Genomic DNA, 16,895 nt, shown 5'->3' with positions numbered 1-16,895 from the left:
GCATTGCTTGCCCAGGTAAGTGCTTTGTTAATGCTGACCTTGTTCCTTCTCCCTTGCAGGTTGTGGTGAGGTAAGAGAAGCGCAGGGTGCTGCCAGGACTCGCTGCTTGCCCAGGTAAAAATTGTTATTAATGCTGTCCTCGTTTCTTTACCTTTGCAGGTTGCGGCGAACTCCGGAGATGGGCGAGGTAAGCGAAGCGCAGGATGGATTCAAGGTCGCTTACTTCACAGGTAAGTGTTCTTGCTTGCTAATGCTGTTCTTGTTCTTCCAGGTTATTAATGGAATCCGGATCTAGGGCTTCAAGATCGGGCCGCCGGAGAAGCAGATGAGCAGGAGCTGGACGCAGTGAGCGTTGCGCTGCAGGAGTGCAGAATAACTCGAAGCGTGTTCTGCTCTTTGGGTGTGGTTTAAATAGCCCAGGTAAAGTAGTTCCAGGCAAAGTAGTTCCAGACCACATGGCTTGGTTCTAATGAACTGAGCTGTGTAATAGGCCTCCATGTTGGATTAAGGTCCAAAGCTGGTATTGCTTTATTCCTGATAATAAACCCGGCACCAAAGGCGCCAGGACTGACTCCATGTATGTTTCTGATGAAGTTTTAAGGCCCTTGGGGCCAGTGTGAAGGGCTTTAGCCCCATTGCTGCCGGGGGGCTGTTATACCCGAGGGGGTCAGGGGCATGGATCGTGACACTACACCCTTCTGGCTTCCTTGCCATCTACTACCTCTCTGGCTCCCTTGCCACCTCCAGCATCCACCCCTCTGGCTTCCTTGCCATCTACTACCTCTGCCACTCCCTCCTACTACCTCTCTGGTTCCCTTGCCACTTCTGATGGATACTCCTTTCTCCTGTACCCCACCAGATGTCTTTCAAAAGTGGCAACCTTCTCCACGTGGCTACTCTGACATCTGCCACCTCCTTGAACCCCTGGACCTAGATGTTCTCGCTATTAACAAGACCTGGTTCAAGGCCAACTCTGTCATAGGTTTTGGCACACTCCTCCCTGAGGGCTACACGATACTCTCCGAGCCCAGGCCCAGAGGTGGAGCTGTCCTGTTCTTTCCTGAGTGGATCCCAGCTTCCATCATCCCACTCAATCCTATTTCTCCTTTGAATGCCTGGTCTGCATGCTCTCTATCTCTCCCAACCTTTCTCTCTGACCTTGGCCACCATCTACAGACCACCTGGCCAGGTCACCCCATTTCTCTCTGAATGAGCTGAACTCACCTCCTCTCTCCTTTCCTCTACCTCTCAGCTTCTCATCCTTGGGGATTTCAACATCCACCTGGACTCGCCAGACCCCTCCTCCGGGCTTTTCATCTTTTCATCTCTCATCATAACCTTCATTCTGACTCTGTTGGCTCCCTCCATGACCACCAATCTGGCTTCAGAGCTGCCAGAAGTACGGAAACTGCTCTCTTGAACATCTGTGAAGACCTGCTCTCCGACCTTGACTCTAACATTCTCTCTGTCCTCATCCTACTTGATCTCTCCTCTGCTTTCGACATTGTCAACCATACCACCCTTCTCAATGATCTCTGTGACAACCTGGGTATCACCGATCAGGCTCTGGCCTGGCTGACCTCTTTTCTCTCTGATCGACCCTCCCAGGTACAACCTGGGTCTTTCCTATCTTCTATCTCCCTCTCTACCTGTGGTGTACCTGAGGGGGGTCTAACCTCTCGCCCTGGCTTTTCAACCAATACCTGGCAACTCTTGCATACTGCATTTCCATTTTTGCTCAAATTTCCAGTGCTTTGCTGACGACAACCAACTCATTTTCAGCCTTCCCTCAGCCACCTCCTCTCCTTCCCTCATCTCTCACTGTCTAATCGCCATCCTCCTGCTCCTACCTGTGAAGCTAAGAACCTCGGGGTCATCTTTGACTCCACACTTTCCTTCTCTGCACACATCTCTGAAGTCTCCAAAAAAACTGCACCTCCTTAGAGGTGCTCTTCCTTTCCTCTCCTTCCCTCAGAAGCGTACTGTCTCCCAAGCTCTGATTCTCTCTAGGTTGGACTACTGTAACAGCCTCTTTCTAAATCTACCTGCTTCCACTCTCCGCCCTTTACAACTAATCCAGAACAGGACTGCAAGACTTGTCCTTGGCATCAAGCCCTGGGATTGTATCCCTCCAGCTTTGAAATCCCTTCATTGGCTCCCAGTGTATGCAAGGATGAAATTTAAAACCCTTTGCATTGTCCACAAGGCTTTCTGGGGCCTGGGTCCAAAATACCTTCAACTATCCCTCCGTAAATACCTCCCTCCTCGAGAGCTTCGCTCCTCTACCTCTGAATCCCGCAGGGCCAGTCGTTTTTCAAAAAAACGAGCTGGGGTAGATCCCTTTCTTCGGCCAGTGCCTCCCTTTGGAACTGCCTCCCTGCCACCTTGAAACTTGAGGAGAACCATCTACGGTCCCGGAAGCTCCTCAAGACCTTCCTCTTCACTCTGTCCCCATTCTCCCCTGCCCCCCTTCTCCCCTGCTGATCTGCTTTCTCTCTCTGCACTGTTGCACCTGCCACCCTGTGCCCGTCGGGCCCAGGTACATGCTCACCCTGGCACCCTCCTGGCCACCCCTTGCACGGGGGCCTGTATCTGTACCCATACAGCCCCCCCCATTCTTCTGCACTTATCAGATACACCCTATCTGACTAACCTTGCACTTTGCCACTCACAGGCTGCACTACCACTGTCTTTGATCACCTTATTTATTTCCTTATTATTTATCTTGTTCTCTCCTATGCTCTGCACGTTCCAATTTCTCCCCCTGCCCTGCACTTGCCCCTTTTTCCCTTCCCCATGCACTTGCGCATTCTCAATGTCACTGGGCCTAGTAAGATTGTTCGTTTTTTTCTCCCCTGTTCCACTCCCTTTGCCTGTTTGCGCTCTGAAACACCCGTGTACGAGTGCGATATAAATAAAATATCATATAATTTTGCACAGTTTTCATCCATATTACAAGAGAAGCGGAAATGTTTCTAAAACAATCAGTCTTTATTTGAATTCTGATTACCATCCATTAATATGAACCTTTCCTTCAAGAAATTAATCGATGCCAAATTCAATGAAGGGCGTTCTCCCTGTATCGGCGTAATCCACCAATGATCAGCCGATACCGAGGGTGGTTCTTTGATAAATTTGCCCAACATTTTATCCTCATTTCTGTTAGTGCCAGGAAGAAAAATACTAGATGCTTTAGAGATTCCATGGAATCCTTGCACATACACAGTCTACATGTCGAATCTTTCACACTTTCTTGACCTTTCTCCCAAGATTTCTCTTGTAGGCTAAAGGTTCAGGCGAAATCGCATAAACTGTGAACGATGATATCAACTTGGAAACTTTAGCATGTATTTAGGTAGTGTGTTATGTCTGCGAGCTTCAGGAAGTGCTTTCCCATGCAGTTTGTCTACCTGTCTTTGTTGCTGCGTCTCTATCCAATCTTCGGTCCATAGTTTACGCTTGACCCACATTGGATTTTTGGCTAAAGGTTTTGTTCAGTGTCTCCAAATTTGATAAAATTGTCGAGCAGATGCAATTCCATTCTCTCAAGGTGCCTTTAGAGCTCTCCGTAATCGCATCTTGTAGTAGTTTGAAACCTTGTGGTGGATTTGGCAGTATGCATTTACGGTATGAGGCTAGTGACTTCCAAACTACCATTGCATACATTGATGTTAATCCAAGTTCCATCTTTATTGCTTGAATTGTTGTGCCTCTAGGTAGGTCCAACACTCTCTTCCAAAATAGGCCTTCCAGAACCTGCTAAACTTCTGCCAATCATGCAAAGAATGCCTCTGCTCCGTAAGTAAGAATTGGCACCACCTTGATACGGTGGTGCCAATATGACGCTTCGACCAAAAGGAAGCCACATTTAGCGGAAAACTGTCCGTCACCCACTGGTACCTGCACTGAGGCTATTTTTGTTAGTTTAGGTTTCAGGTGAGGGGGATGACTTTGATTCTGGAAGTCAGGATATCTAGGGGTGGTCTACGTATTATGTTGTTTAGAATGTTGGAAATGGTTTGCTTGTATAAGCGCCTCTGTTATGGAAACGTTCAATTTGCAGCTTCTATCAATTTCAGTGGGACAGTGGCAGAATGGCATCTGCAAAAGTATGCAATCTTCAGCTTTTTTTTTTTTTTAATTGCTATGCGAAATTATGGTGATTTTCTCTCTCAAAGTGTAGTTCATGTAATTTGCTGGGCCCATTCTACTGATACATCAGTAGCTGCAATATGATTTGGCAACATGGCAGCTACATATGTGCATTCCTAGAACATCCTGCTGGAATCCAGATTAATGCCAACAGTCATGGGATGCCTTAAACCGTTGGGCACCCATGATGCAAACTAAGTTTGACAGCATCCTATCAGGACCAGGTGGTAGAATGTTGGTTAAATATTAAACTATCCTGTTTGATATAGTGGCAAATGAGCTGATACAGTTAACTGCCAAAACCCAATCTGGTGTCATTTCACTATCAGCTGGTTTCCTGTGATCCTTGCAGCAACAGAGGAGCCGTTTGTGCATGACATCTGGTATTGGAAGCCCTCCCTCACCACAACTGATGGGGTATTCCTTCCTGGGAGAGCAGGACACACCGTCTCTAGGGGTGGGTTGAGGTCTGGGAGCTTCCAAGGACCTCTGCAATGAGAATCAGTGCACACAATGGAGATATTACTGGAGTCCTTTGATCTCCGGCAGACAGGAGGGGGTAGTGTAGAATAGCTAAGGAGAAGACATGTACACCAGAGAAGGGTCCTATCATCTTGAATATGCACAAGCCACACTTCCTTCCTGAAACTCTTAGCCCGTCGCATCCATGAGACAAGGCACTCTAGGAGCTGACATTACAAGGAATAACCCTTGTTAAAACAGCAAGGATTGGCCTCTTACAGAAGGGTTGGAATGTACCAATCCACTCTGACCCCACCCTTAATTGAATCTTTGAACAATCTTCTTGAAGCTTCTGGAACCTTGTTTAGCTGAAAATTAGAATTTCCAAGTAGGGTACAGACCTTCTCCCTAACCACTTCCTGGGAACATTTGAAGCAACCTGCTGGAGAAAAGGCCTCACTATGGCTGGGCACTGGTACCCAAGTCTGACTGCTGAAATGTCAAGCAGACCTACCCCAATGTTTGGGAACTGGCAATGTGTTGATTTTTGGAAACTTATCAAGCACGTCTTCTCTCAAACCTTTGGATTTGACTTTATGTTCAATCTATTGATTAGATGCATGTTATTAGGTCTGTAATGTCAACATCCTTAAACTGTAAGGAATGCACAGATGATCGATTATGGCAAGATGACACAACCTAAAAAGTGTACATCCAATAAATTTGAATTAAGTTGTCAACACAAATCCAACATTGACCCTTGTCTTGTGAGCACGTTCCCTGTGATGACACAGTAGCATCGTAGAGGTGCTAGCTGATTTCCAACTCGCTCTCTTGTGTAGGAGTAACCCTTGCATAGCTCGAGATGAATGGGAATTCTTGCAGAGATTATGCCACTGCGTTTCCATTTACTGATGTAAAGGAGAATTTTTAGCTTTCTTGTGGCATACAAATAAATACTCATTTGACAAAAATGTGAAGGGCTTGTGTGCCAATATGGAAAGTATAGCTATTAAGAGTTAACAGTTTGTTACTTTTTGCACTTGTATTGTTTTACTGAAACAAATAGATGTGCTTGCGTTATTCTTGGCCGATCTAAAACTATTCGGTTCTTAAATAAGCTGCCTAACGCTACCGACACTTGCAAAGATATTTATACCGAAGATATCCAACAATGAATGGACTAATTTGAACTCTGAAACCGATTGAGGAAGCCTTAAAGGTGCAGGATGCGTCTCTGGCGGCGAAAGGATGAAGAAACAGGAAACGGGCAACAACCTTAATGAGAAAGTGATATCGGAGCAGAGGAAGTGCAGCCAGCAGATAAGTCAGCAAAAGAGCTACATAAAAAGAGCAAGACTCCGCCTCCTTTACCCAGAATTCTATAGCCATAGCGGCCGCATGCTTTCAGCATGTGCGCTTCCAAGCGAGTGTTGACTGGAGTGGTGACTGTTCGGCCTGAGGTGAAACACTTCAAGGACTTGAGTACTTTTAGTGTACTATACTGTGTTTAACAGACTTTAAACAGACTTTAAAGCTTCTTTTCTATATTCAAAGAGCAAGACTCTGCCTCCTTTACCCAGAATCCTATGTCCATAGCGGCCACGCGCTTTCGGCGCACGCGTGCTTCCAAGCTAGTGGTGACTGTTCGGCTGTTCAGCTGAGCAGCTGACCAGCCACCCAGAGCCTGCCAAGTCCGCTTTCCCTCAGAACCCTCTGTATTAATATATTAATATTTCTCTCGGAAGGTTGGTACGCTGGGATTGGTCTGTGTACGAGAAAATAGTCCAGTCATTTAATTGATATCTTTACCCATGTATACGTTAAAATCAGATATGCCAAACATAACAAACAGGAGCACAGGTTCTATCTAACCCCTTCAGAAATGCTACCACGTCAGATTAACCTTAATTCCACATGCGAGATGGCTTTCATGAGGAACAAAGTGAAAGCGGCTCCTCACTGCAAATCAGCTGGAGCCAATTTAAGGCGATTGTGGTCTCCTGACAGAAGGTTGCCTTCAAAAACAACCCTGAGGCAAATGGTAATTCGACAACAGTCACATGAAGTATTCGTTCCACCTGCTAGGCAAACTTTGCGTATAACGGATGAAGAAATTCTTGCGCTTAATTCACAAGCGTGTACTTCCACTGGGATACAATCAGACGCGGCTCCCGTTGTAAGATTGCAAGACTCTATACATTGTGCCCCAGTTCTATAGATAGAAATACATGCACCCCAAAACTTGGGCTTGCCCAAACTCTACTCTCATATTGCTGCTATTACTGACCTTACGAATATGAAAAGAATGCACAATGATGTTATACAAAGTTTGACTGACAGTGGCAGTCATGATGCTTCATATGTGAGCTTGTCGCACACGGAGTGTGTGAAGCCAAACATGAATGATAATATTCTGCTATCTGGAGATGATCTATTAAATAATCAGGTCGAGCCTGATTGAGAACAAAGTCAAGGAGTGCAACGCCAATGCTCTTGTAATATCCCTGCCGGCTAATACTGAAAAGAAATACGAGGAGAATATGGCCTTGACCAATATTAGCATAAATCTGCTTGATTGTGAATCCATAGTTCTGCCGGAAACTCAACTGAATATCTTGGTGTCTGATATGATGATTGCACAGAATATGAACCTCTCAGGCTCCCTGACATTCCCTTCACACCTTGGGACGAGATACACTGTGTGGTTTACACAAAATCGGTGTGCGTGGGTGGTGGTCCAACCTGTGGGTCCCTTAGTGAGGTAGGTGTTGGCATGACTAAAAAGGGTGAAAGTGCCCCAAGTGGGAGTACGGGGAGTGACTGTAACGCTCACCTGACTCCCACGGAGGCGCTGGCCTGGTTTGGATTGCAGTGGCCTCTTCTAGGGTGATGCGCAGGACCCGGACGATGGAATGGACCGGACCCTCAAATCTGGCTTGTCTGGCTCGTAGAAATATCCTTCTGTGTGTGAAAAGGGAGTATTAACAATCTGCGGGATAATGCGTAGGCCTCCCACTCCCCTTCTCACCCTCCACGAAACCCTTCTGCGATTCCCCGTGAAGTCTCACCTTAGGGTCTGAAAGGACGAGCTCTCCATCCTGCTTCTGATGCAGGGGCGCGTTGTTATCCAGTTACTTCACTGGATTTCGGATTGGTGAGAGTTCAAGTTCGCTTGACTTTTCCGGTAAGGTATCGTAAGAATTCTGTTGCAAGTTCAAGCTTTAAATAACCATAGTCTGTTTTCTCTATTTCAGGTGCTGAATGAAGATTCCGAGTTAGGGAATGGAACCGTCGAAGGAAAATTCTGGTGAGTTTTTGATGAGTGGTTCCTCTAGTGTTCTTGCATTAATGCACTAATGCTTGTGTCTTTTTCCCCTTAGGGGCCGGGGTTCGGAAATGCAGAAGAAACGGCGCCGACCCGAAGTGAAGAAGGATTGACCCAACAGGTGGTAAGTCTTATGGTGGAAATTAAGCCTTTCTTATTCTCTTCCCTAGCTCACCCTTGTTCTTGTCTTTTTCTCCTTTAGGCGCTGAAATGCAGCGGAAGATCCAGATGGTCGCTGATGGGCAAGAAGGTGCCTAGTAAAGGTGAGTGGAATGCTGCGCTGCAGCGAGCTATGCGATGTGCTTTTAAAAAAGAATGTCTTCCCTTTAGCATCGTCGGCGAGATGACTCTGGAATGCGGATTAAGCAGGTAATGTCTCTTCTTTCTCCTGTTCTCCTCTCTTCTCCCTTTACAGGTGTTCCAGGATGCTGTCGGGCGTGGCTGGAGTCCGGATGCAGGAGCAGACACGGTGAGCGTCCAGCTGCTAGGTGCAGAACAACGCGAAGCGTGAGTTGCTGCTTGGGCGTGGCTTAAATAGCCTTCAAAGTAGTTCCAGGTATGTATTCTTCCTCTAAGGTATGTATTCTTCCTCCGGCCACACCTGTGTGGTAAAGTAGTCCCATAGGTAAAATAGTCCCATTCAGGCCTCTAGGTGGCCTGGATGTTGCAGCACGGTCTGCATCAGGTAAGTTCACACCAAGCACTTCTTAACACAAAGTCATCCTTTATGAGCCTGGCGCCAAAGGCGCCAGGACTGAGTCCAAAGGGCCCCTACCTGGGGCCGCTGGGACTTCCCTCGGGAACATGATGTCTGCCTCTGGGGTTGCTGGGCCCGGTCTGGCTCCTTGGGGGTAGGTGTCATGACCCGCATCTGAGAACACACAGACACCTGTGTGCAGTGTGATCTGCACACTTGTTTTAAAAAAAGGAGAAGCATGCGGTGAAATGGCGAGGAGCCCAAGGTGGGATGACGTGGTATGAGTCTAGTTGTGGGTGAAAGGAGATGAAAGTGCCTCAAATGGGAATATGAGGAGTGACCCCCATTTAAAAGGCACACGAGCACCCGTATGCAGTGTAATCCGCACCCCCTTTTTTTTAAAAAAAAGGAAAAGAAGAAATAGAACACGCGGTAAAATGGCGTGAAGCCCAAAGTGGGATGGCGTGGTATGAGTCTGGCACAGGGGGGGCTGGGCTGCCCTGAGAAGTGAGAACATGCAACAACCCGCTGGGTAAGAGGCATAGCGTGGCTGAAGTCGAGTGAACTCATCGGCAATGGCTACATGCGTACAGGCACCCCGTTGGACACCTCTGCATCGCGCACCCCAACATGGCCGCCCATCCCTATTTCACTCCAGTTGGCTCCCGAGCTAACGCCGTACACATCCGATGACCGCGACCGCTGACATTTTGCTCTGCAGTGCATCTTGCCGGTGAGTTCACTTGTGTGCTTTTTAAATGGGGGTCACTCCCCATATTCCCATGTGAGGCACTTTAATCTCCTTTCACCCACAACTAGACTCATACCACGTCATCCCACCTTGGGCTCCTCGCCATTTCACCACATGCCTCTCCTTTTTTTAAAAAAAAGTGTGCAGATCACACTGCACACGGGTGATCTGCACACGGGTGTCTGTGTGTTCTCAGATGCGGGTCACTCCCTGTACTCCCACCTGGGGCACTTTCATCCTTTTTAGTCATGCCCACACCTACCTCACTAAGGGACCCCCAGGTTGGACCACCACCCACGCACACCGATTTTGTGTAAACCACACGGTGTATCTCGTCCCAAGGTGCACTTCCTTAAGCCCCTTGTTGTGTCTTTCTCTGCAGTCTCCCCGCTTGCGGCTTCCTCGCGTACCCATCACGCCAGCTGCTCCACCCTACCATGGACGTCAACAGGCTTCTCTAGGGTAAGCTTGGCACTTACCGGTTTTAACCCTAGGTGCATTCCTACTCCGTTTGGCTAATCACAGCCCTTCTGTCAATCCTACTCCCACAGGAATGACCACTTCTAGGACCTCAAAAATCCTCGAGTGTACTTCTGGCACTGCCACCCGCTGAAGTCACAGCGCACCCAAGTTCCGGTAAGCACCGGTCCTTCTTGTACTTAAACCTATACCTGTGCTAGATACTTACGTTTGTGCCCACTCCTAAATACTTCCCGTCTGTTTATTTCTACAGACCCCACAAGATACTCCACGCTTTGGAATATCCTGTCCTGATGAAGGCCACACCATCAGAGCTTAATTCAGCTCATTTTCTGGCCGAAACACTGTCTTGTTGACTGTTATATTGTCCCATGTTGTCTTTGTTCAACTCTACATTGTTCAGATGTATATTTGCTGATTGCTACATGCTATCACCTCACTAAATCCACTGGTCTCCTTCCCAAGGACCCCTCAGTGGATGTGCAAGCATTGAAAAGACGCTGCAAATATTCTGCATTTGCCATGTACTATTTGGTTACTAAACCATATATGTGCAAATACTGCTGTATCTTGTGTAAAACCTCAGTCAAGTGTATCTACTAACACACAAACTACAGTTTCATTAAAATCTGACTGTGGTACTTTAAAGCGTCCTGATACATTTGTGTTAGGAGTCATTTGTACCCCCGTAGGAGTGTGTGCACCTTTGTTAATCAGCCAGGTACCCCATGACCTCGCTCATTCTCTCCTTTATATATAAAGATAGCTGACATGTGAAAAGAGCTAATCGATAAGATATCTAATTTAAAAAGCAAACTCAAAAATTGTGTATGGGAGTGGTCTGATGGAATCTGAAAGCCAGACGACCACCAAATGTGCTGATCTGAATTTTAGCATGGACATCAGTGGAGTGGTGAATTCATTGACAACAGACCACTCTCCACCGATGTCCGATGATTGCCATAATGACTGTATTGTACCATCACTTGACACAAAAACTGAGAAAAGTGTTGAAGTAATAGAACAAAAAGAGGTCGAAATTGAGCAAACTATCATAGAAGTTTCACCAAATAAGACGCAGACAAACGAGAAAACGTATGACGTATTCCAGCGACAAAAAATGGGAAAGAGAGTGAGAAATAAACAACCAAGAAAAATGAAAAATCAATCTATGCCCAAAAGCACAAATAAAGCTACTGGAAACGCAAATTCTTAACATCCTTATCCCTCCCCCTAAGGGATAAAAACAAAGAAAGAAACAAGGAAATGGAAACTGTAGTACATAATAGCAAAAAAGAACAACTATCGCGCATAGAAGATGAAGAGGAATATTCCAATTCATCCGAAACAGCCAAGGATGAGAACATCAGCATAGTTATGAATCTCACTACTCATTCCATTTCAGAACCTGTAGAATCAGAACAAGCGGACCATGAGGCTAATGCCCGTTCCAGTATAGAAATGGTTAATCCAAATTTAGAGAAGTATGCTAACCAATTTTTAATGCTTGCTGGAAAAAAGAACTATTATGATGACACAACGGGGTGGTTATGGAAGTTAAGAGAAATAGATTCAGATAAGACAAACGACGACGAGGGAAAGAAAGACAAACAAAATGAGTGGATTGTTGATAGGTAAAACCTATAGTGCTACACTGAACAGCCAGGATGATGATGTTCAAAATTGTGATTGCTTTAGCATTCAGATGACTGCTAGGAGAAGAGATCCATACCCTAATAGATCTACCCTGCTAACTGTGTTTCACACTGTGAAATCATTAGAAGCAATATAATCAAGAGAAATAGGTTCAATAACCATTGAAAGATCATCAAAGTTAGATACTGCAATCTGCCATGTACCATCATTAATAGTACGACAACTCATCTGGGCAGAAAGCGAGAACATTGAGGAAAAGGGTTTCAAAATTAAAATCTATCACCCTTTTTATAAGGAAAATGAGGAGAAAAGCAGATGCATAAACAATGGTCACAAAGAGCATCAAGAAAATGTTAAATGTGAAATAGAACCACTGCGTATTAGTTGCCGGGGTTCTCCTGGCCAATTGAGAAGAGAGGTATACTATAAGTCACACCAAAAATATGACGATAAACCAACTAAATGGGCTTGGTTACACAAATCTATGAAAGACTAGACAAAAAACAAATGAGTAGCAAGAATGTCCTAATTTAAGTACACAGTTCAAAATAGTGGTCTGGAATACCAGAGGCCATACTCATTTCTTATAGCCAGAAAACTATGTATTTAGAAGCATGTGATCTAGTCCTTTTACAAGAGACCTGGCTAATTGCAGACTTGGTCTGGCCCAATCATCAAATATGTTGTGTTTCGGCTATCAAAAAGCCCAAAGGTAGACCATCCATGCGATTGATCGGTTCACTAAAAATGTCCTCTCCTGGTAATTTGTCCCAATGGAAAACTCCATACCCTGGTATCCAGTTACTTAAATATGAAACTAAAAATCCCCCATATTGTATGGCTTTTATTAACACCTACTGGAACCCGGCATCTATATTAGACAATGTTTGGAAACAATTTCTCAACTGCTTGATGATATTGATCTAGACCTAACCATATTTACAATATTAATTGTAGGAGATGGCTAATGGGCAAAAACTCATGGCCAATCGAGCTGTGAAATGGCTTGATCTCATGGGAGATAGAAATAGGAGTATGCTAAATGGCAGTATAACTGGTGATTTGCCTGCTCAAACCACATTGAAGACGAATAACATCAAAGTGATAATGATTATGTTTCCTTGATGGCAGTGCTTCATTTTAACATCGTTGAAACTGAGCTAAGCGATCACAATATTATGGTAATTACTTATAAATCATCAAGAGAAATGATCAGAGAATCATATAACCCACAATTATGTATAAACAACGGCCTGAATAGGATACAATGGACGACTGATAAACTGGACAAATATCAAATCTAATAGATAATGAGACAGACCCAATATGTGGATATATTACAACAATTTAAACCACTGATGAATGAAAATAGACAACAGCGATATATAAATATAAAAATTAATGATCCTATAATTAGAAAAAGAAAAGCAGAGAAAAGGCCAGCAATAAGAAAATATATAATGATTATAATTATCATAAATTGCACATTGCTGGCATAAACACTAAATATAGAAATGTTCTAAAACAATATTGAATAGCTAAAGTCCAAAAGAAAAATCAAATTATGCTGTCCACTATTGCTAACAAGTCGAGTGCTCAGATTTGGGCACTTCTAAGAACTGGAGCAAGACATGATATAACTTGCAACATCCTTAATCCAATAGGGGAGCGAGAATCGGTGAATCATTTCACCAAATAATTTTTCGAGGAATCCCTCACCCAAAAACCAATCGTTGGGCCTTTTTCAGATAAAAACGAAAATATTATCGATGTGCACGATTTAGAGGACATTATACGAAAATGTAGTACCTCAAGGGCTGCATATCTAATGCAGTCATGAAACAATTCCCAGAAAAATGGGCTATCATTTTGGGGAAAATGTATACGCAAGTATAGAATACAGAGTGTTCCTCATTCTTGGAAACAATCGATCATTTTCTCTATCATTAAGCAAGGAGAACGTCTAAATCCTGTTAATTACAAACCTCTAGCGCTAATGGATTCAGCAGGGAAAATATTTGCTAATTTAATATTGAAAGAGTTGAATAAGTGGCTTAAATTGAACAACTTACTAGATTCCAAGCAGTCTGGTTTTATAGCTGGTGTGGGCACTGCTCCAAATATACTAATACTGCAAGCATTAAAAACTCAAGCTAACAGCAAAAAACGACTGCTATATGTAAACTTCATTGACTACAATCAAGCTTTTGATACAGTATCTAGACCGATACTATGGGAAAAATGACAAGCAGCAGGATGCCCTCCGCACCTCATGTACTTTATTCACCCGCTATGTACTGAGACTACTATTCAAGTTAAATTAAATGGAGAAGGCCTACTAACACAATCCATCAAAACGAACATTGGGCTAAAACAGGGATGCCTACTAGCGTCAACACTTTTCAATTTTTATATATCGGATGTTGGCAAATATCTTGACAATGTAAGATCTTTTCCCCCTTTGCTGAATCAAAAACATGTCAAATATCTGCTACATGCCGATTTGATCATAATGGATCAAACTCCTATTGGCTTGGGTAGAATGCTAAATAGTATGGAAAATCATGCTAAGGATAACAACCTCCGTATTAATGTAAGTCTAACATTCTTATATTTAGATCTAGCCAGGCCCATAAAAATAAATTCAATCTTCGATGGAGCATATATAGTAACAATATAAGAGTAGCTAAAGACTACAAGTACATGGGGATAAACATAAATGACACCAGAAACAAAGTAACCTATAAAAATGTGACCAAACATAAAATGCAAGTATTCTGCTCCCAGGCTAAGCTAATTCAGCAAAAGTATGAACATTTTTCCAGTAATCCAATCATATCACAGAAAGAAAGCGGGGCCTACAATCACGTATGGAGCCTCAAGTAAACTGACCATGGACCAACCCGATTGGACATACCTGAAAGGGATATATTGGAAGCTGATTATGAATTTACCTAAAAGCTTCCCTATGCCAATACTGAGATATGAACTAGGCCTTACATCCATTCAAGCAATTGTAGATTGGAGTTCCTTACTATTCTACAATAAGTGTAGAACTGCCGAGAAGTAGCCTACCTCCGTGAATGAATTAATTGCAGAGATGCTCAAACAGCAGAAAACAGGTATGTTGAATGCTTGGGCCACAAATGGTAAACAAATTATGACTCAGGCAGCCATTGGTGAAAAGCTAATAACAGCTAATCCAACTAAAGCCAAATGTACATTTTGGATGTATATTGGCTAAAAACCAGAAACAAATGTGAGAAATATGAATGCTTTAAAAAAGGCTATTTTCCTGAAATAAAATTGGGTGACATTCCAAATACATACAAAAGCACCTTAATCTACAATACTGGTCAGAAATAATGAGATTCAGATTTCACTGGTACAGACTAGACAGGTGAAAATGAGATGGGGATGGAAGATAAAACAGAACATGTGTAGATTTTGTGAGACAACCTGGGACTCTTAGACATGTTATGGTGGAATGTAAATCCATAAGTTGAGAAATGAACTGAACCCAAGGGAAGAGGATGTGTGGGAAAAATGTGTTATGCTAACCAGATATCTTTTAAACTTAGCGGTTATTAGATATCTTACGAGACTCGAAATAATAATCCCCACTAAACTATACATAAACTAACAAGAGAAATTAATTTAGCATATTAGTGTGTTGAAAAATGTTGCACATGACTAGTATTTGTACAATAGACTTGTAAAATGTGCCTTTTACAGCACTTTGAATATGAATTGATTTATGCTGATGGTGTGTAGAATTTTGCGTTGCTTCACTATCTTCTTTGATGCTGCTATAATAAGTGTAAAACAAGAAAATGCAAATATTGTTTTAACGAACGAAACAAAGTGAAATGTCTTTTTATGAAAGTATTTTATGTAAACAAATTTGTAAAGTTGCTTTGCAACTAAATAAAATAAAAAATAAAATAAAAAAGTGCACTTTTTGAGTAGTTTGCTATGTGTTTCAACTAATAAGGCACTTCAAGAAATTGACCGGAGGTGGGCAAGACCAACAAACGAACAGCTTGGGAAACTTGAGAGTCTCGAAAAATCAGGAAATTACACCAAGGTAGGTTTAAAAATGCACTTGTGAAAGGGAGGTTTGAGTAAGATGACTATTTGCTATTTTTTATTCATGGGGGTTTTGTCTATTGATGCATGGAACCCACTAAGTCAAATAAAAAAAAAATATTTGGTATTTTTGTCGTTCAAAATGTTTAGTTTTTGTCATTTTTCAATTCGGTAAAATCGCATGTAACCGACTTCATGACGTAGTAACTACACATCTGCTTCAGTTGTGTTTGTTGAGTGGCTATGAAATATTGTCAGTCTCCGAAAATTCACAGCACTTTTTATGTCTGTCTTGCATCAAAGAAAGCTGTAAACTGGGATAGACCCATGGAGGAACCCAGTGCATGTGGTGCTCATGGTGAAAAAATGAAATACTTTCCTAACACTGCTTGGAAACATCACTTCAACTAGCCCATCTTGATTAAGCATTAATTAACTCTGCAACTGACCTTTCTTAGGAACAGTAGAACTCTGCTGTCCTCTGCACTATCTTAGGTTTTGAACATTTCTAGCCATTGCTTCCCAGCCTGCCCAACCTTCTCCCAGGATGGCACTGGTGGGCTCCACATACCTGCACACCATCTTGATTACATTTTGGGCATTTCTGACCACCAGCCCTATTAATCACTTGAACTGCTCCCAGTAATCCATGGTCCTCCCATAGCCCATCTGGCCCCCTGTTGCCGTGGCTCTCATGCAACCCTTCTTTCCCTGGAGCAGGAATGACTACAGTCCTCTCCTGGCAGATGTTGCCTTAAGAAACCTCCTGACTCCTCAGATCATATTACCCATTGCATTTTTGTTTATAAGGACAGTCCTTTCCATTGTCTCTACAGATAAGGTTCCCTTCCTTTGTTTCACTTTTATATGATGACCCTGCCCCACTTATCTTGAGTCTGCTGTTTCTTCACCTTAGATACCACCTGCCTCCTCCCACACCCTGTGTGTTTTGTTGTCCAGTATTCCACCAATGTAATATCACTTTCCTTGCTACTAGCTTCCCCCACTGAAATTGTGCCCATACCTAGCCTGACTATTATACCTTGGTACCACCATTGGGTTTTTGCTCCATACTAGGTTTCTTTTGCTTTACCAACTTTGTTCTGCTCCTGGATGTCCCCATTTTAACTGATTTTTCTGCTGTAGTGTGCCCTTCTTCATTTATGCCCCAGCTCCGATGTTTCACCAAGGTTGGACTCCACTGTGTATGTACAACCCACTGTGATGATTGTCATTGTTTCTGTCCCTCTGCATTCATGCTTTCTGCTGTGATTTAGCTT

The 16,895-nt window shown here is 43.5% G+C and overlaps 1 protein-coding gene across 4 annotated transcripts in view; it reads left to right on the top strand.

Annotated features, from left to right (window-relative positions):
- Positions 1-16,895, top strand: part of SNX31 (sorting nexin 31) — a 397,776-nt gene that overhangs the window by 279,648 nt on the left and 101,233 nt on the right. For all 4 annotated transcript variants that reach the window (XM_069621443.1, XM_069621442.1, XM_069621441.1 and 1 more), the window contains exon 9: positions 15,521-15,613. In XM_069621443.1, the coding sequence (XP_069477544.1) occupies positions 15,521-15,613 (93 nt within the window). The remainder of the gene's footprint in view (positions 1-15,520; positions 15,614-16,895) is intronic.

This window comes from Ambystoma mexicanum, chromosome 5q (genome assembly GCF_040938575.1).
Source record: "Ambystoma mexicanum isolate Mex_15411 chromosome 5q, UKY_AmexF1_1, whole genome shotgun sequence".
NCBI classification, from domain to species: Eukaryota; Metazoa; Chordata; class Amphibia; order Caudata; family Ambystomatidae; genus Ambystoma; species Ambystoma mexicanum.
This window is presented reverse-complemented; position numbering and strand designations above follow the sequence as displayed.